Here is a 16,967-nt window from a genome sequence, read left to right on the forward strand (position 1 = left end):
CATATGGTAACTCTAAATTGAACCTGAGGTTTCCTGGGCAAGATTTCTTCAGAGGAGATTTGCCATTGCCTTCCTCTGAGACTGAATGGAAGTGACTTGCCCAAGCTCACCCAGTGGGTTCACAGGCCTGAGTAGGGACCCCTAGCCTCCACAGTCCTAGTCCAACACTCAAACTTATTTACAAAAGTTAAAAAAGTGGCTAGACACCTGCATTTTAAAAGCACGTAATTAAAACAGTTAAGAACACATTTTAGAGGTTAGCATCCATGTTTCACAATTCATTTCTGCTACAGTTATTGATTTGACTGTTATTATTTACCTGACTGGCTGGGGCTGGGGAGTCTTAAAGAGAGCCATAATACTTTATTCAACTCCTGAATGGCATTGGGACCTAACCTGTTGGTAAATGTCTCCTTTGGTATCTTGAATGAGCTTTCAAAGAAAGCTACCCATGCATTATTTTTATTTCCCTTGTGAAAGTAATGGGTGTGGTTTCCTGAGGAGTTAGATACAGTAAGAACCTCAGAGTTTTGAGTTTTTACCAGTTGAGGAAACAGTTTGGTGGCTTATAAATTCATTCACGTTTCAGCAAACCAGAAAACATCCTCCTCCACCACCCCTACTGCTTTACTGTTGATTGGACAGTCTGTCTCATTTTAGGTTTGTGAAAACTAAAATGGTGGCATTTCTCCCTTCATCTTTGATTTTTTTTTAACTCCTACCCCCAGGATATTAAATGTTTTTCGGCATTGGGTGGAACACCATTTTTATGATTTTGAAAGAGATCAGGAGCTACTCGATAGACTGGAAACATTTATTTCCACTGTAAGAGGTATGTGAATTGAATTACTCAGATCAATATTTAGATTCCAGTGATGTGTCTCAGTTGGTTTCTAGATCATTGCATCTCACGTCTAGCTTTTCATGAATTCCTGAGTTCCCTTGGGCTCTACTTGCTTATGTGTCAGAAGACAATGGTATTTACAAGTGCTACAAGCCAGTAATGTGCTCTCAATTTCCTCTCTAGTTCACTTTCTGTTTAACAAAAGGAAAAACATTACACTACGCAAGAGAGATTTGAGTCTCTTTGAATTTCTCTGGATTTGTGTCTTGCTTGCACAAGAAAAAGTTAATCATTTATAGCAGTGTTGCTCAAAAGTGGCAGTCTCTGGACCGTTGCTGGTCCCTGGTAAGATTTCAGGAAAGAAACAAGTGTACTCAGTGGGCACAAATTTAGTGCTGGCTTCCAGCCCTCCACTTCAGATAGCCTGAGGTGGCTTACAGCACTACTTTTTAACAGCAATTGTGCAGATACCATTTTTGTTACTCTGTTTAGGAAAACTGTTCATTGTCATGTGTAACACAGAAATACATGCCTGTCTTCCATGTTTCTGTTTTGGAAGAAAGGTGGACTATAAATCCAATAAATAAATAAAATTTAACCAGAAAATGGCCACATGGGATGCAATTTTGAGCATAGAAATAAAATCCCTGTGAATCTCAACCATCATTCATGCATATGAGAGACGGATGGTTGAGATTCATAATGACCTTAATGAATATATATTTATTTTAAAGCCAGAGGGGTCACCAAACAAGATTTCTGGTAGTCAAAACAAAGGAGTGGAAAGTGACCTTTGTGCCATGTGTGTGGATGGAGCACAGAGAAGGTATGAGTTTCAGTCATTCAGAAGATGCCAGGCAACTTCTGCTTGAGAGCCCATTGGCAGTTGGAATGGACTGTCATGGAGTGGATGGACTGAGATCTGAGGAAGAAGACTCAGGGATGAAACAGATGGTCAAAATAAGCTGATTTCTGGCCAATTTTGAGGCAGGGCATTTACATGATGCATGCCTCGAAGCTGTCCGGAAACCACTCCCTAATTGTGCTACAGGGAGAAAAGCCGGACTAAAAAGGAGCTGGATTATTCTGCTTCTTTCCAGATAGTGCACACCTTCATTTGTATATTTAAATGCCATGACACCGGAGCAGCTCTAAAAGGGCGCTCTGTCCAAACCGTAATCTTAATTGTTCTGGTAGAGACCGAGCTGCCATACCCAAGCAATGAGGGTGGCAATACCCAAAAGAGAAACCATGATATCTCTCATGGAGATGAGTTAAAACATACACCAGACAGAAAGTGAGGGGTTTAAGGGGGGCATGATTGAACCTTGCCAGCATCTACATGGGCACACCTCTGCTCCAGTGCCCTTTCCTGGTGGAGCGTTGCACATGCACCTTTGTGCAGGTTCACAGGGATGGGCATCCAGTGGGATGGCAGTTGCCAGTGGTTTGATCCTGCACCGCTTTTTCACCCCTCAGATAATTTTTTTTAATAGTATGACATGTAGGTTGTAGATTTCATCTTTACTTGACACAGAATTTAGAGCTTTTGGCAGTGTGCTATTTTCCTATTAATTTATTTATTTATGGGATTTTTATCCTACCTTTCTTCCAGAATGTTATGGGGTGTGTGTGTGTGTGTGTGTATTTGTAGATATACACATGTGGACAGCATTAAACTAGGAGCCTATGGCCCCTTACAAACGGGCCTTTTAGTATGTACCCTGTACGTACTAAGGTTGCCCGGGGGAGTCTCTTTCAGATGCCCCCAATCCTAGTACATACAGGGTATGTATAAAATGGCGGCACCCATTCTACATGGGCGCCACCATTAGGACGTCATGGCCGCACTGCCTCCAAACGGAGCGGTGTGGACATGACGTCCTGGCGCCATGGAAGGACGCCTGTGGTGCCCTTTCCGCGGCGCCGGAAGGAGCTCCGTTTCAGAGCTCCTTCCTTCATTTGTGTCGCTGGCGCAGCCTTTACACTGCTGCGCCAGCAACACAAAAGAGAAAGGGGCCAAGCAGCCCCTTTCTCTTTTCCCCCGCTGCTGTCGTAGTGTCCTTGGGGCCCCAAGGATACCCCTTTCCAGGCTGCGAGGAAGCGGCCTTTTGCCACTTCCCCACTGCCTGTAAAAGTGGTGGATCGGGACCTCAGGACTGCCGCTGTGGCAGCTGAGGCCCCGATCCATCAGGGAAAGGGGCGGATACAGGCCACCCCAAAGGGGCAGTCTGTAAACCACCTTTAACAAATGCTTTCCTTTCCTACTTCACAGTAGCTTCAGTACAAAAATTAAATATATTGTCCCACAGTATAAATTACATTGCAGTGTGTCCTAGGATTTCAAATGAGGATTAAAGAAACAGTCATTGCTGTCCCTGTTCCCACCCACCCTTGTCCCAAAGCATCTGTGTTGTATCTTTGCTCAAAAGTTGCCTGTGTTGGTGTATTTTCTAAATCACTGTCACTCGGACTTATGATCCCTGAACTAGTGACAATCTGCAGGTAACCAGCTGCCACTTCCCTCCAGGTTTCTGGGAAAGAAATCAACAGCCATGGTGCTGGTCCTTAGTGTTGTTGTTGTGAGTCTTTAAGTTGTTTCTTACTTATGGTGACTCTTAAGACAAACCTATCATGAGGTTTTCTTGACATGATTTGTTCAGATGAGATTTGCCATTACCTTCTCCTGAGGCTGAGAGAATGAGAATGGTTTTCATGGCAGAGCAGGGAATTGAACGCTGGTCTCTAGAGTCATAGTCCAACACTCAAACCACTATTTCATCCTGGTATACGGGAGGGGAATAATTGCCAGTCCCCCATATCAGATAGCTTGGGAAGCACTGTTATAGAGCCCAGTATGCATTTTTGAAAGTGTACAAACAGTGGTTGCTATTTCAAAAACTGCTGCTTTTTGAAAATTTGCCTTCTGAGACATTTCTTCTTAGATATGATCCCTGTTTTTGACAAGGAATGTTCATTGTGTTTTATGCTTGCAAGCTTGCAATATATACCTCTGCTGTGATATGTTTAAAACATCTGTGTGGTCTTTCCCACCATGTTTGTTATATCTTCTAGGCAAATCCATGAAGAAGTGGGTGGAATCCATTGCAAAGATTATCCGGAGGAAAAAGCAAGTTCACGCGAATGGGATCAGCCACAATATCACCTTTGAAAGCCCCCCACCCCCAATTGAGTGGCATATCAGTCGCCAGTTTGAAACGTTTGACCTCATGACACTGCATCCCATAGAGATCGCTCGGCAGCTGACTCTCTTAGAATCTGATCTCTACCGGTAAGCCAGTGATTTGTTGGTTTCTGTGTCACATTGTGTGAAATCCTTTTGTTGCAAGATGTATTTTGCAATTAATCTTGAATGGTTTGCAGCCATGCTGAACTAAGCTCAGGGGGAAGGATTTGATGATAGAACACAGATATTGTGTGCTTGAAGCCGTAGAGGATTGTTGTTTTATTTTTTATGGTATTTATGCCCCAAAATAAATAAATATAACTCTTACGGCTTCAAGCAGGGGTCAATATTTATTTTTGGCCCCTAACACCCCCCCCCCAATGGCCTCTAGAGGGTGTGGAGATTATATCCACTCAGGAGAAGGTGGCATATTTTCAGAGGGCCTCAAAAACCATTTTACAAAACTTTTTTTTCTCCATGGTGCTATTTTTTGAGGTGGGGAGCAAGCAGGCTCAATTTGGGCCCCAGAGAAGATTTTAAAAGGAAAGACTTCTTGCTCAATACCTGTTTAAAATGCAAAAAAGGCCTGTGGGCCTAAAATGGCCTTGTTGTTGTTTGTTATTGTTTAAGTCATGTCCAACATAATTAAATAATAAAATAATATATAATAATAATATTTTTTTTGTATACGCCCTTCTGAAAATCAGGGCGGTGAACAGCATCATAATAAAATACATACTATAACATTAAAACAATTCAATAAAAACAATAAAATTAACATGCCGGCCTACATGAGTTGTGACGAGGGGGGGGGAGAGTTGCTGGTCAGGGGTAGGCTTTTTTGTTTCGAATGATGGGTTTTAAGCCCCTTCCTAAATTGGGTAGGGAGGTGGCTGAGCGAGAGCTCGAAGGCAGCGGTTCCAGAGGTTGGGCTAAGATAGAAGAAAGCCCTCTAGAGAGTGGAATTATATTTCACCTCTGAACTCTTAGCAGTAGCTTGCCTGAAGATCGAAGTGCGCGGCCACGAACCTGTCATGGGGGTTTCTGGGCATAAGTTTTTCAGAAGAGGTTTGCCATTGCCTTCCCCTGAGAGAATGTGACTTGCCCAAGGTTGTCCAGTAGGATTACATGGCCACGTGGGGATTCAAGTCCAGGTCTCCAGAATCATATTCCAACACTCCAACCATTATACCACGTCGGCTCATAGGAAGACCCAAGAACATGGTGGAAATGCCCCCATAGGGCATTTGGGGGCAAAAAAAGTTCTGTTTGTTTTTTTCGGAGGTGTGTGGTGGGAATTATGACTGTCCAAGATCTCCTGAGGGAATAATGAAGCTATCCACGTTTGCCCACCTCTGCCCTAGACTTCTGATCACTCTAAATTGAAAATGTGCCAGGTAGACAGAAAGAGAGTTTTCCACCTGAAATCTTAGGAAAGCAGCTCCCAGTTAGCCTTCCCCTCTCTGGGTGTCCTTCAGATGTTTTATGAGTTCCCATAATCCTTGATTGTTGGCCATTATGGCTGAGATGGGTAGAAGTTGGGTTCCACTCCAGGAGAAAGGTGGCATATAATTAAATATTAAAAAATAAATGAATAAAAACAGATTGCATAACACCAGAAAAAACTGTTTTGGGCACAGTGGAACCATAGATGTGATTCAGCTGAAGGTTCATATGGTGCCTCAGCTCACCCCACCTCACCTCCCATAAATTGTGGGAATAAGTTATTTATTTATATATTTTAATGATATTTGTGTATGAATTTGTAGGCTAAATAAGAAACAGTGACTTCATCATTCTAAAGTGTTACATAAATGTTAAATTTATCCAATAATTTGAAGTATTTGTTGCCTTGTACAAAAGTTCTTGGAGAATTGTTCAGCAAGGTAAACAACAACAATAGCTGCCTTGGATTCTGTACAAGGAGAAAGATGGGATATAAATTAAGTTTTAGGTTAAGTTTTCCAAGTAGGTCCTAGTAGCTAGCAATGTACAATCACAGTATCCCATCTTCAGGTTATCAAGTACCATGTCAGTGCCATTAATACCTAAACTCCCTCAGCTTTCTCCATCTCATATACTTTTACCCTCTCTGCCCTCTGTTTTCAGGGCTGTCCAGCCATCTGAACTTGTGGGGAGTGTGTGGACAAAAGAAGATAAAGAAATCAACTCTCCAAATCTACTGAAAATGATTCGACATACAACGAATCTCACACTTTGGTTTGAAAAGTAAGTATTGGCTTTCAGTCATGCTGAACTAGATGACCTAAATTAAATAAGTGTAGAGACACCAGAGATATGTCGATATGACATTTTAAAAAGATTATCACTTTTAAGCAAGCAAAAAATCAATGTTTGTCTCTTTCTTTGTCTTGTGAATTAGGTGCATAGTGGAGATGGAAAATTTTGAAGAGAGAGTGGCTGTGTTAAGCAGGATAATAGAAATCTTGCAGGTTTTTCAAGACTTGAATAATTTTAATGGTGTGCTGGAGATAGTCAGTGCAATGAATTCTGTCTCTGTGTACAGATTAGATCACACATTTGAGGTAAGTCTTGGTGGTTTTGAAAGTGCTAATTTCAAAAATATAGTTGTCAATATTTCATGGCATTTGAAACGTAGATGTGCAATTGTATACAGAAAATGAGGGCTGTAATTGCTTTGCTTTTTTTTTTAAATGAAGCTATACTTCCAGAAGCAGGTAAAGAAACTTAAGCACTGGATAGCTTTACTAAATATATCATCCAGTTTTTTGTTTGATTTGTTAACTAGAACAAACTTGAGTAGTTTACTCAAATGTAAAACAAGGCTTTAGTTTAAAAGCAATAGAATTCTTTTCATGGTTGCATCTTACACTGTGTTCTACAAACTGAACCCATCTTGTTTTGGCAGTGACTCTTTATTATGAACTGAGTTACAGCATTTCTGTGTGTGATCTATTTCAGTAGTAATACATATCTGTCTTGCATTGTACTTCCCATATCTTGGGGAATAAATTTGGCAGATTGTGAAGTCGGGTTTGCTGAATAATTTTTTTAATAATGGGGAGATGAAGAGAAGTACCTTGGGCCCTTGGTATCCGCTGGGGTTTGGTTCTAGGCCACAGTGGATACCAAAATCCATGGATACTCAAGTCTTGTTATGTACAATGATGTAGTGAAATGGGGTCCTTTATATAAAATGCAAAATCAAGGTTTTCTTTAGCAAGTTTTTGTATATTTTCAAGCTGTAGATGTTTGAATCCTTGGATGCCGAATCTTGGATACAAGGGGGCAAGTGTAATATATAGTGAATAGATATATGTCCTGTAAGGACAGGTAACATATACATAGGTCTGTGAGATATAATAAACATGCAAATTGTCAAGGTATACGCAAAACAAAAAAAGAATGTGAAGTTTTATGACAATTTGCCCACTGTTGAATATTCCACAGACGGTCTGCAAAATGTTAAAATATGTGGCTTTCGTTTCTCTCTTCACCAAATCAGGCACTTCAGGAGAGAAAAAAGAAAATTTTGGATGAAGCAGTAGAATTAAGTCAAGATCACTTTAAAAAATACCTTGCTAAGCTAAAATCAATCAACCCACCCTGTGTGCCTTTCTTTGGTAAGTTACACTGCAGAGACTGAGGGACAAAACAGACCACCCTGAAGTGGCGGCTTCAAGCTGCCCTTCCAAAGCTGGATTGGGGCCACGGCAACTGCACACCATGGCCCCAATCTGCCTTGAAGCTGCCCGAAAAAGTAGCAGCAAATAGCCACTCCTTTTTTGGGCAGCAAAAATCTGGCTTTTCCATCCACGCAGGAAGCCAGCGTCATTATGGTCTGGCGGCATGTGGCATATAAACACCGCACCACCAGAGCATCATGAAATTGCCCCTATGCAAACACCCGGGTGGCTTCCAGGCAGCTTGGGAGTGTGCAACGTGTAAACACCGTGCTCCCAAGCCTCCTGGAAGGCAGTGCAAAAGGGCAGTATCCCTTAAGGAACTTTTTGATATACAGCTTTTAAACCATAAAAAGATTATTGATAAAGTTGTGCCTTCATTTATCAAGGCTTGTACATACTCTTCTGAGCTGAGGCTTCTGTGCTGAAGATGTTTTCTTTTAAAATTAATTTTGGTGTGTGAAAAAAAATAGTAAATGTGAAAAATATATCTTTTATTTTAAAAAATCCTTGTTTTCTTAACTTCTGTAAATGTGATGTTATTGCTGAATTATGTTTAGCAAATGTTCCTATCCTTCTATGAAATGTCCATTTTTATACCGAGTCATCAGATAGTGCCATTTCATAGAAATTCACACTGTTTAAAGCAAAACATTTGACCATTATCCACATGGTGATGGTTTTATTGTTGCTCTAAGAGGAGAAGCCTGTATGCAACCAAACAGCAAACTTTTTCACTTTTCACTCTCACTTGTAGAGGATTCAGAATGCTTCATTAATATTCTGATGCTAATTATTTTAAGTAAACCTGTAAAGCAGATTAGCCCTATTATCACAGAAATTGTGGTGCAAAAAGGTGAAAAAATGGCTTGCCTAAAGCTATCTAATAAAGTCATAGGAAAGTGAGACTTTAATGGTTGAATCTCCATCTCTTAGCCCTTCTGCTGCGGAAAAGATAATACAGGTATCTGCAGTTAACAGAATAGATGTGTTCCTGGACATTGTTGTTGTTGTGTGCCGTCAAGTTGTTTGTGATTTATGGTGACCCTAAAGGGGACCATTTCATAGGGATTTCTTGGCAAGTTTTTTCAGAAGGGGTTTGCCATTGCCATCTTCTGAAGCTGAGGTTGTGTGACTTGTCCAAAGTCACCCAGTGACTTTCCAAGACCAACCCAGGATTTGAACCCTGGTCTCCAAGTGTCTTAGTCCAATGCTCAAATCACTATGCTGGTCCTCCTGGACATAACTTCCTTGAAAATAAAATTTGGCACTAGAGCCAGAAATAGCATGGAAAAAATAGTGATAAGTTCATACATCCTGAAAAAGAAGGGTAGTTCAATATATTTTAGCAAACTTTATTCAAAATGAGCAATATACACTTGTGAACTGGAGGGGGCCAGGGAGAGAAGTCAAGTAAGCCTGATATAAAAATTCTAGCATGTCATAGTGGTTTGAGTGTTGTACTGCAACTCTGGAGGCCAGGGTTTGATGGCTCGGCTGTGATCCCCCTTGGGCAAGTCACACTCTCTCAGCTTCAGAAGACAGCAATAGCAAACCCTTTCTGAAGAAACTTGCCAAACAAAAGGCCCAATGATAGGTTCAATTTAGGGTCACTACAAGTAAAATAAAATGACTTGGAGGCACACAACAATAGCAAAAGCCTTACATAAAGAAACAAAACATTTTGAACTTTCTAGTGACTACTAGATTGCTTTTTCCAAAATGCATCCAGGGATGACCTTTTTTCTGCCACCAGCCACCACTTCTTATGATTTCAACGTTGTTGGCCAAACATCTACATCTGTGCTTTTTTAACATGCTCAGGATAGCTGGCAAGGCAGGCTTATCTCCTTTTCCTTTTCCTTCTCCTCTTCACACATGCTCAGTGAGTCTGGAAGCAGCTGTCTTTGCTTTTCGTTTTGGCTGCAGACACACACTGCTACAAGCAGGATCAGCTGGAGCAAAATTACACTTTTTCCTAGCTCAAGGTTTTTAAAGTACATTAACTGAAGAGGGCATGATGATGCCTGGCACTCCTCCTACACTGTCTTCCTAATGCTGGTGCTGCTAAAAACATCGTAGCTAGACAGAGGGTGAGGAAGAAGGACTGGGCGCACCTAAAAAGACTATAAGGCTCTTCACTATTATAGGCCTTCTTGATGGCTTCCCCTAGTTTCTGGAAATCCCTTCCCAGGGAAGTCAAAATGGTCCCCTTGCCCTTCCGTCCGTCAGGCTAAGACATTTTTGTTCAGGCAGGCTTTTGAAACAGAAAGCCTTTAAGGAATGAGCTGTTTAAACTGCACTGTTTTTATGTGCTTTACTCTTTTTTTAAACCTCAATATATTATTTTAATGAGTTATGTGTTTTAATCATGTAAATTTGTTTAAATACTGTAACACTTTTGCATGCTTGGTCCCTTGTTATCTGCTGGGGTTTGTTTCCAGGACCTCCCATGGATGCTAAAGTCCCATTAAATACAATTGGGTAGTAAAATGGTGTCCTTTCTATAAAATGGAAAACCACAGAAATGGAAATTCGCTATCTGGAATTTACACACACACACACACACACACAAATGGTGGATGCTAGGATCTATGAATAAAAAATCTGTGGATAAGGAGGGCTGATTGTATTTCATATATGGTTGCCAACCCAGGATTAACGGTTGAAAGAAAAAGCTTTAGTTTTTTTCATTGTCATGATGTTGGTCATAATACAGTAATAATAAAAAGATGGCTTAAAATATGAGCAGTCTAAAATTTCCTTTCTTCCAAACTTCTATTAGGAATATACTTAACAAATATTCTAAAGACAGAAGAAGGTAATCCTGATTTTCTTAAAAGACAAGGCAAAGGATTGATCAACTTCAGTAAGAGACGGAAAGTAGCTGAAATCACAGGAGAAATCCAGCAATATCAGAACCAGCCTTACTGTTTACGGGTCGAACCAGAGATACGGGTAATTGCAGAGCGTTTTTGTTCTTTGCTGCTTATGGAAAAGAAAGCCATTGTTTGGGTGTTCTGCTGAGGCCATAAAAGCAGTAAGAAATCAAACGCTGGGGAACACCCCATAAAATCCTCAGAATAGACTGGAAGTAATCTCAAAGAGGCTCAGTAGCTGAATGATTTACTGATTGACATGTTATTTTGGTCTTTTCAGAGGTTTTTTGAAAATTTGAACCCCATGGGAAACACCCCAGAAAAAGAGTTCACAGACTACTTGTTCAACAAATCACAGGAGATTGAGCCTCGCAATTGTAAGCAGCCATCTAGATATGTAAGTCTTTCCTGTATTAGAAAATAATTTTAGGCCACCTTTAAAGATGGAGAATATATGATTTTGCCTTATTGGAAGTGTATAGAGAGAAAGAAAGATTTAGTTGATTATACAACATGCATAATGCACATTATCTTAGCGTTCTTAATGCTCTTAGTTATCTATCAATCAATTGCTTGATCTATTGCTTTACCCCCTCACACAGTAATATAAGAACTAACATTTAGATAGACAGATATGTAGGTAGGTAGGAAGAATTGTTATACTATTATGATGTATATAGTTAGCCGACCATATCCATGAATTTTTTTATCCATAGATTCAATCATCCACAGCTTGAAAATATTCCAAAACTTTATAAATTCCAATAAGCAATCCTTGATTTTGCCATTTTATATAAGGGACACCATTTCACTGTGCCATTGTATCTATTGGGTATTGGGTATAGCTCCCTATACAGTACAGATGGTCAATCACTAATCACAGATAAAGCTTCCATTCTGAACTGATGGGCTGAACATTTCCAAAGCCTCTTTAGTGCCAACCGAGTACTCCAAGACTCAGCTATTCAACATATGACACAACAACCAGTGAAAAAGGAATTGGACATAGCTCCCACTTTGGAAGAGACCCTTAAGGCCATACAACAGATGAAAAATGGCAAGGCAGCCAGGATTGATGGAATTCCACCTGAAGCTTGGAAACAGGGAGATCATGTACTCCATGCTAAACTCCATGAGTTCCTTGTGAGTTGCTGGGGAAAAGGCGAACTGCCATCAGATCTCCGAGATGCAGTCATCATCACCCTGTATAAGAAAAAAGGAGCAAAATCCAATTGCTCAAACACTGCTCTCCATTGCTGGAAAAATCCTTGCAAGGACACTCCTGAACAGATTAGTTCCTGCCATTGCAGAAGAACTTCTCCCTGAAAACCAATGTGGCTTTAGAGCTAATAGGCGCACTACAGACATGGTATTTGCCCTTAGACAACTGCAAGAGAAATGTAGGGAGCAGATCAAAGGACTCTATGTAACATTTGTCGACTTCACCAAAGCCTTTGACACTGTGAGTAGAAATGGTCTGTGGCAGATCCTGGAACGACTAAGATGCCCCCCCTGCCCCCCCCCAAATTCCTCCAAATGATCATCCTGCTACATGAAGGCCAGCAAGCTCAAGTCAGATATGGCGATGCTCTCTCGGAGTCCTTTCTAATAACTAATGGTGTGAAACAAGATTGTGTTCTCGCTCCAATTCTATTGCCAATCTTCTTCAGCATGATGCTTCAAAGGGCTACGGCAAATCTCCAAGAAGAAGACGGCATTTATATACGCTACTGTACTGATGGTAGCCTGTTTAACATAAGCCATCTGAGGGCTTCCACCAAGACTCTAAACTATCTAGTCCGTGAACTGCATTTGCTGACGATGCTGCCCTCGTTGCCCATACAGAAGCAGCTCTGCAGCCCCAAACATCTTGTTTTGCAACAGCTGCAGAGCTCTTTGGGCTGGAAGTCAGGCTGAAGAAAATGGAAGTTCTCTACCAGCCGGCACCACAGGAAGAACGCTACCATCCCCACATCACTGTAGGCACATCTGTGTTTAAGTCCGTCCAGCAGTTCACCTACCTGGGAAGCATCATCTCCTCAGACGCCAAGATTGATAAAGAGATCGATCACAGACTAGCAAAGGCATACAGTGCATTCAGAATGCTTCACAAAAGAGTTTGGAGTAACAAACACGAGGCAAAGCACAAAAATCAGTGTGTATAGAGCCACTGTACTGTCTATTCTCCTTTATGGGTCTGAAACATGGGTCACCTATCGCCAACACCTACGACTCCTCGAACGCTTTCATCAGCGCTGTTTGTGCACAATTCTAAATATAAACTGGACTGACTATGCTATGTGATGAATATTGCTGTCCTTGAGCAAGCAGGTATCACTAGCATTGAGGCAATGCTATTGAGGATGCAGCTGCGCTGGGCAGGACAAATTCTCTAGGATGAAGGACCATCGCCTCCCAAAAATAGTATTCCACGGTGAACTCGCCACGGGTCAAGAGTGTAAGAGGGGCCCCCAAAGAAGAGATACAAGGACTCCCTGAAACAACATCTCAGTCTCGGCCAAATTGATCACCAACAATGGTCCGCCCTGGCCTCGCACCGGGAGGCATGGAGATGCACTATCCACGATGCTGCAACCTTTTATGAAAGCTCACACCGAACCAGTCTCAAAGAGAAATGACAATGCAGAAAGATCCACAACCCGAAAACATCACCCAAGGAGACATTCTGCTGTGCTTTCTGCAACTGGACTTGTTTATCTCGGATTGGCCTTTTTAGTCATCAACGTGCTTGTAAAAAGCGTGGGATGAGTCCTTCCTGAATTTTTGTTCACGAAGAAAAGCCAGTGAGTATCTATTGGGACTTGAGCATCCATGGGGGAACCTGGAACCAAACCCCAGCGGACACCAATTATATCTGTATTTGAGCAGACAAGAGGAATTTCACTATAATTGAAAGTATTACTATAAAGCTGAAGTACCAAATGAAATAAACATACAAAACATCACAGAAGAATTGTAGGAAAACAGATGAGAGTGATTATAATAAAGGGAAACCATAAGTGTTTAGGGAAAACATCAGCACTGTGAGAGAAGGAAGTCAATAGTGATTTAATAATTGGAAGGGAATAAAACAAAGAAACTGAACACAATATAAGTTTAGGATTATTAGTTTCAGTTGTTTGTTGTTTATATGTAACTTGTTTTTATTGATGTATTTCTTGGCACTATTTGTTTCCTTGTATGGATAAGATGGGAAAAGAGCCCAAAGAAAATAAGAAGAAAAGAAGAAAAAGCAGGTTGCTTCTTTCCTTTTCAATCTCTCTCTTTCTCTCTCTCTCTATCTTTCTCTTACTAGCCCAGGAAAACAACCTACTCTTTGAAATCCCCTGGAATAAGGCCCAATGCAGGCCGGCACGGCTCCACATCTGGCACTCTGAGGGGCCACCCAACACCTCTGGAAAAGGAGCCATATAAGATAAGTTTTAGTAGAATTACTGAAGCAGAACAGGAGTCTGCAGCATCAGCACCAACCTCACCAGTTGTACCATCCACTCCACCGGTGTCTGCATCTTCAGACGTCAGTGTGTTCCTAGACATTGATCTCAACAGCTCTTATGGTGCGTGTCTGAGTAGCTTTCAGTTATTTTGTTACACTGATAAATAGAACACCTTGTGTAGAGGATGAAGGTGTAGATATTACAAACTCTCCTGTAAAACCTTAGCAGTCCAGTTTCTTTTTACTGATGGGTTTTATGGCACTCATGTTCTTAAAACAGAAAGGCCTTAGATATCCATTGTCCCAGTGACTCCAAGCCCACTCTCCCATTGTTCCTTTTCCTTTTTCCTTCATTAAATTCTATATTGGCTCAGAAAAAAATGCCTGGGTCACAGAATACAAAGTGCTGCACATAACATAAAGGAAGTGCATATTCATGTGTTCATCCTACAAGAATATTTGGAAAACAACTTGAAGCCACCAGTATGGCAAAAGATGGAGGAAGTTATAAATTGTATCCAAAGTATCCAAGATAATCCTTTGCCTGTTGCAATGGCAGAAACATGTCCCTTCGATAACAAGCACCATATTAGTAACCAGTGAAGTATCTGAAGAGCCAGCATAGTGTAGTGGTTTGAGTATCAGAACATGGCTCTGGAGATCAGGGTTCAATTCCCTGCTTGGCTTTGGGAGCCTACTGAGTGAACTTGGGCAAGTCACACACTCTCAACCGCAACCCCCCCCCCCCAAAGACAGGCTCACCTTAGGGTCACCATAAGTCAGAAATGACTTGGAGACACACAACAACAACAAACAGTTTGCATAAACCAAGTGAAATTAAGTCAGGTCTAGTGATTATGTGGTAAATACAGTTACTCTCTGGTCCATGTAACTGGTACGTTTCCTGCTTTCTCTTTACAGGTAGCAACAACAGCATTTTTGCTCCTGTCCTTTTGCCACAATCAAGTGAGTATTCCAGCTGCCCCTGCAAATTTCCACAAGCTTTTTGCATAACAATAAGGATATACACACATTACAAGTTCATTCTACTCCTGTCTGTTACATCCCCATCCCAGGAAACAATCATGTTGTTTCCTTCTGTGGTGGATAGCCTTCTCCTGTGAGAAACCAAGATAAACTGAAAGAGAGGATAAGTCCATTTTCTTAAGTCTTTTCTTAAGTAGCTTTTTTTCTGGGGGGTGAAATCTTACTTTATGTGGATTTGGGTGAAAGAGAATTGTGTGTGTGCTGGTTTATTTTTCTAAAAGGATGGACAGAAACTTAGAAACATGCAAATGGAAAGGACTGAAAGGATCAGTTACTCCAATTCCCTGTCAGTGCAGCAATCCCTAAGAAGTGTTTAAAAAGCTCCAATGAAGGAAAGCCTACCACCCTTTGAGATGGTCAAAAACACCTCTTAGCGCTCAGGAATTCTTCTAGATATTTAATTGAAATTTCCTTTCTTGTAATATGAACCCACTTGTTCAGATCCTATCCTGTGGAGCAGCAGAAAACAATCTTGCTTCATCTTCTCTTCAGATATTTTTGACATAACTATATTCCTCCATTAGAAATGCTGAAATAGTACATTTTTTCTGCTCAGAATTGTTGGGAGAAGAAATGCAGTCAATGAAAAAAGCAGTAGTGCTTTTCTCACTTTCTTTCTTTCTCCTTCCCTTTCACCAGAAACATTTTTCAGTTCGTGTGGGAGTTTGCATAAACTGAGTGAAGAGCCTCTGGTTCCTCCACCTCTGCCTCCACGCAAGAAGCTGGATCAGGATTATTCTAACTCAAAGGTAGGCCTTCTGCTTGAGAGTATCATGCCAGGAAAATATGCTTGTAGACAGAGAATCAAACAGATCTCGGGACTACATGAGATTTGATTTCTTCCTCCTTTGCCTCTCAGCTTTGCTCTGATCTTCTATTTCTGATTGATCGATTGATTACATTTCTATTACACATTTCCTCTAGTGGATTCTCTTCCTCTCCACTTTAGCCACAGAACAGCCTTATGACGTTGGTCATGTTGGGAGACAGTGACCAGCTCATGAAGACCCAGGTTTGTTTCCTGGCTAAGTGAGAACTCAAACCTTTTCTATTTCTTTTTCAATGTTGTTATGCCTAGCAATGTGAAGGCCCAGAAAAAAATATGTGCCAGCCTCTTCTGTACAACCCTCTCAGCAGCAGAACTTGTTGGTGCAGTTGCAGATTTTGGAAATGTGCCTCTTTGGAGTTGTTTTTCTCCAATTCTGTTGGAACTTTAAGTCCACTGAATTAGATTAGATGATACCTATTGCTGTACAAGAGGAATTGTCATTAAAGTTCAGACTAGACTGAAGCAGGGTATGACATTTAGCACCAAATTCTCTTTCTAGTCCCAGATAGAGTAGGCCCAATGGGTTAGTGCACTTTACATAAACGTTGACTCGTCATTCTTCAATTGCTTCTGTGGGTCTAACTCTAGTTGGAGGCAACCATTACAGTTCAGGCTTTAGTTGAGAATCCTGAGAACATCTGCTGTCCCTTTGATGAGCAAATTTTTATTCTCTGTGTTTCAGGGTGGCTCCAAATCTGAAGACGACCCTCCTGCAATCCCCCCTCGGCAACCGCCTCCTCCAAAGATACAACCCCGTGTCCCAGCTTACACCGGTCAGCTTGACCAACCTCTGCAAAGCCCTCCCCCTCCACCTCCAAGGGACCCTCTTCCCGACACCCCGCCTCCGGTGCCCCTGCGTCCTCCAGAGCACTTTGTGAATTGTTCCTTCCATCTCCAGCAACCGCCTTTAGGACGTTTTCAGAGGGACCCCGACCGGCTCCGGGAAGCCAGCACTTGCCCAAACTCCCCCAACACTCCTCCGAGCACCCCGTCTCCTCGGATCCTGCGTCGCTGGTGTGGGCTCAGCCCGAATGCCAACAACCACGAACCTCCGCCCCC

At 41.6% G+C, this 16,967-nt stretch overlaps 1 protein-coding gene across 1 annotated transcript in view; it reads left to right on the forward strand.

The window, feature by feature from the left end:
• Positions 1-16,967, forward strand: part of SOS2 (SOS Ras/Rho guanine nucleotide exchange factor 2) — a 42,898-nt gene that overhangs the window by 25,773 nt on the left and 158 nt on the right. The window contains 11 exon segments of the mRNA XM_042460989.1: positions 729-832; positions 3,920-4,136; positions 6,141-6,260; positions 6,415-6,577; positions 7,519-7,636; positions 10,482-10,654; positions 10,856-10,972; positions 13,892-14,153; positions 14,954-14,998; positions 15,719-15,828; positions 16,591-16,967. The exon segment at positions 16,591-16,967 is cut by the window's right edge and continues 36 nt beyond it. Of these exon segments, the coding sequence (XP_042316923.1) occupies positions 729-832; positions 3,920-4,136; positions 6,141-6,260; positions 6,415-6,577; positions 7,519-7,636; positions 10,482-10,654; positions 10,856-10,972; positions 13,892-14,153; positions 14,954-14,998; positions 15,719-15,828; positions 16,591-16,967 (1,806 nt within the window).

This window comes from Sceloporus undulatus, chromosome 1, assembly GCF_019175285.1.
Source record: "Sceloporus undulatus isolate JIND9_A2432 ecotype Alabama chromosome 1, SceUnd_v1.1, whole genome shotgun sequence".
NCBI lineage: Eukaryota > Metazoa > Chordata > Lepidosauria > Squamata > Phrynosomatidae > Sceloporus > Sceloporus undulatus.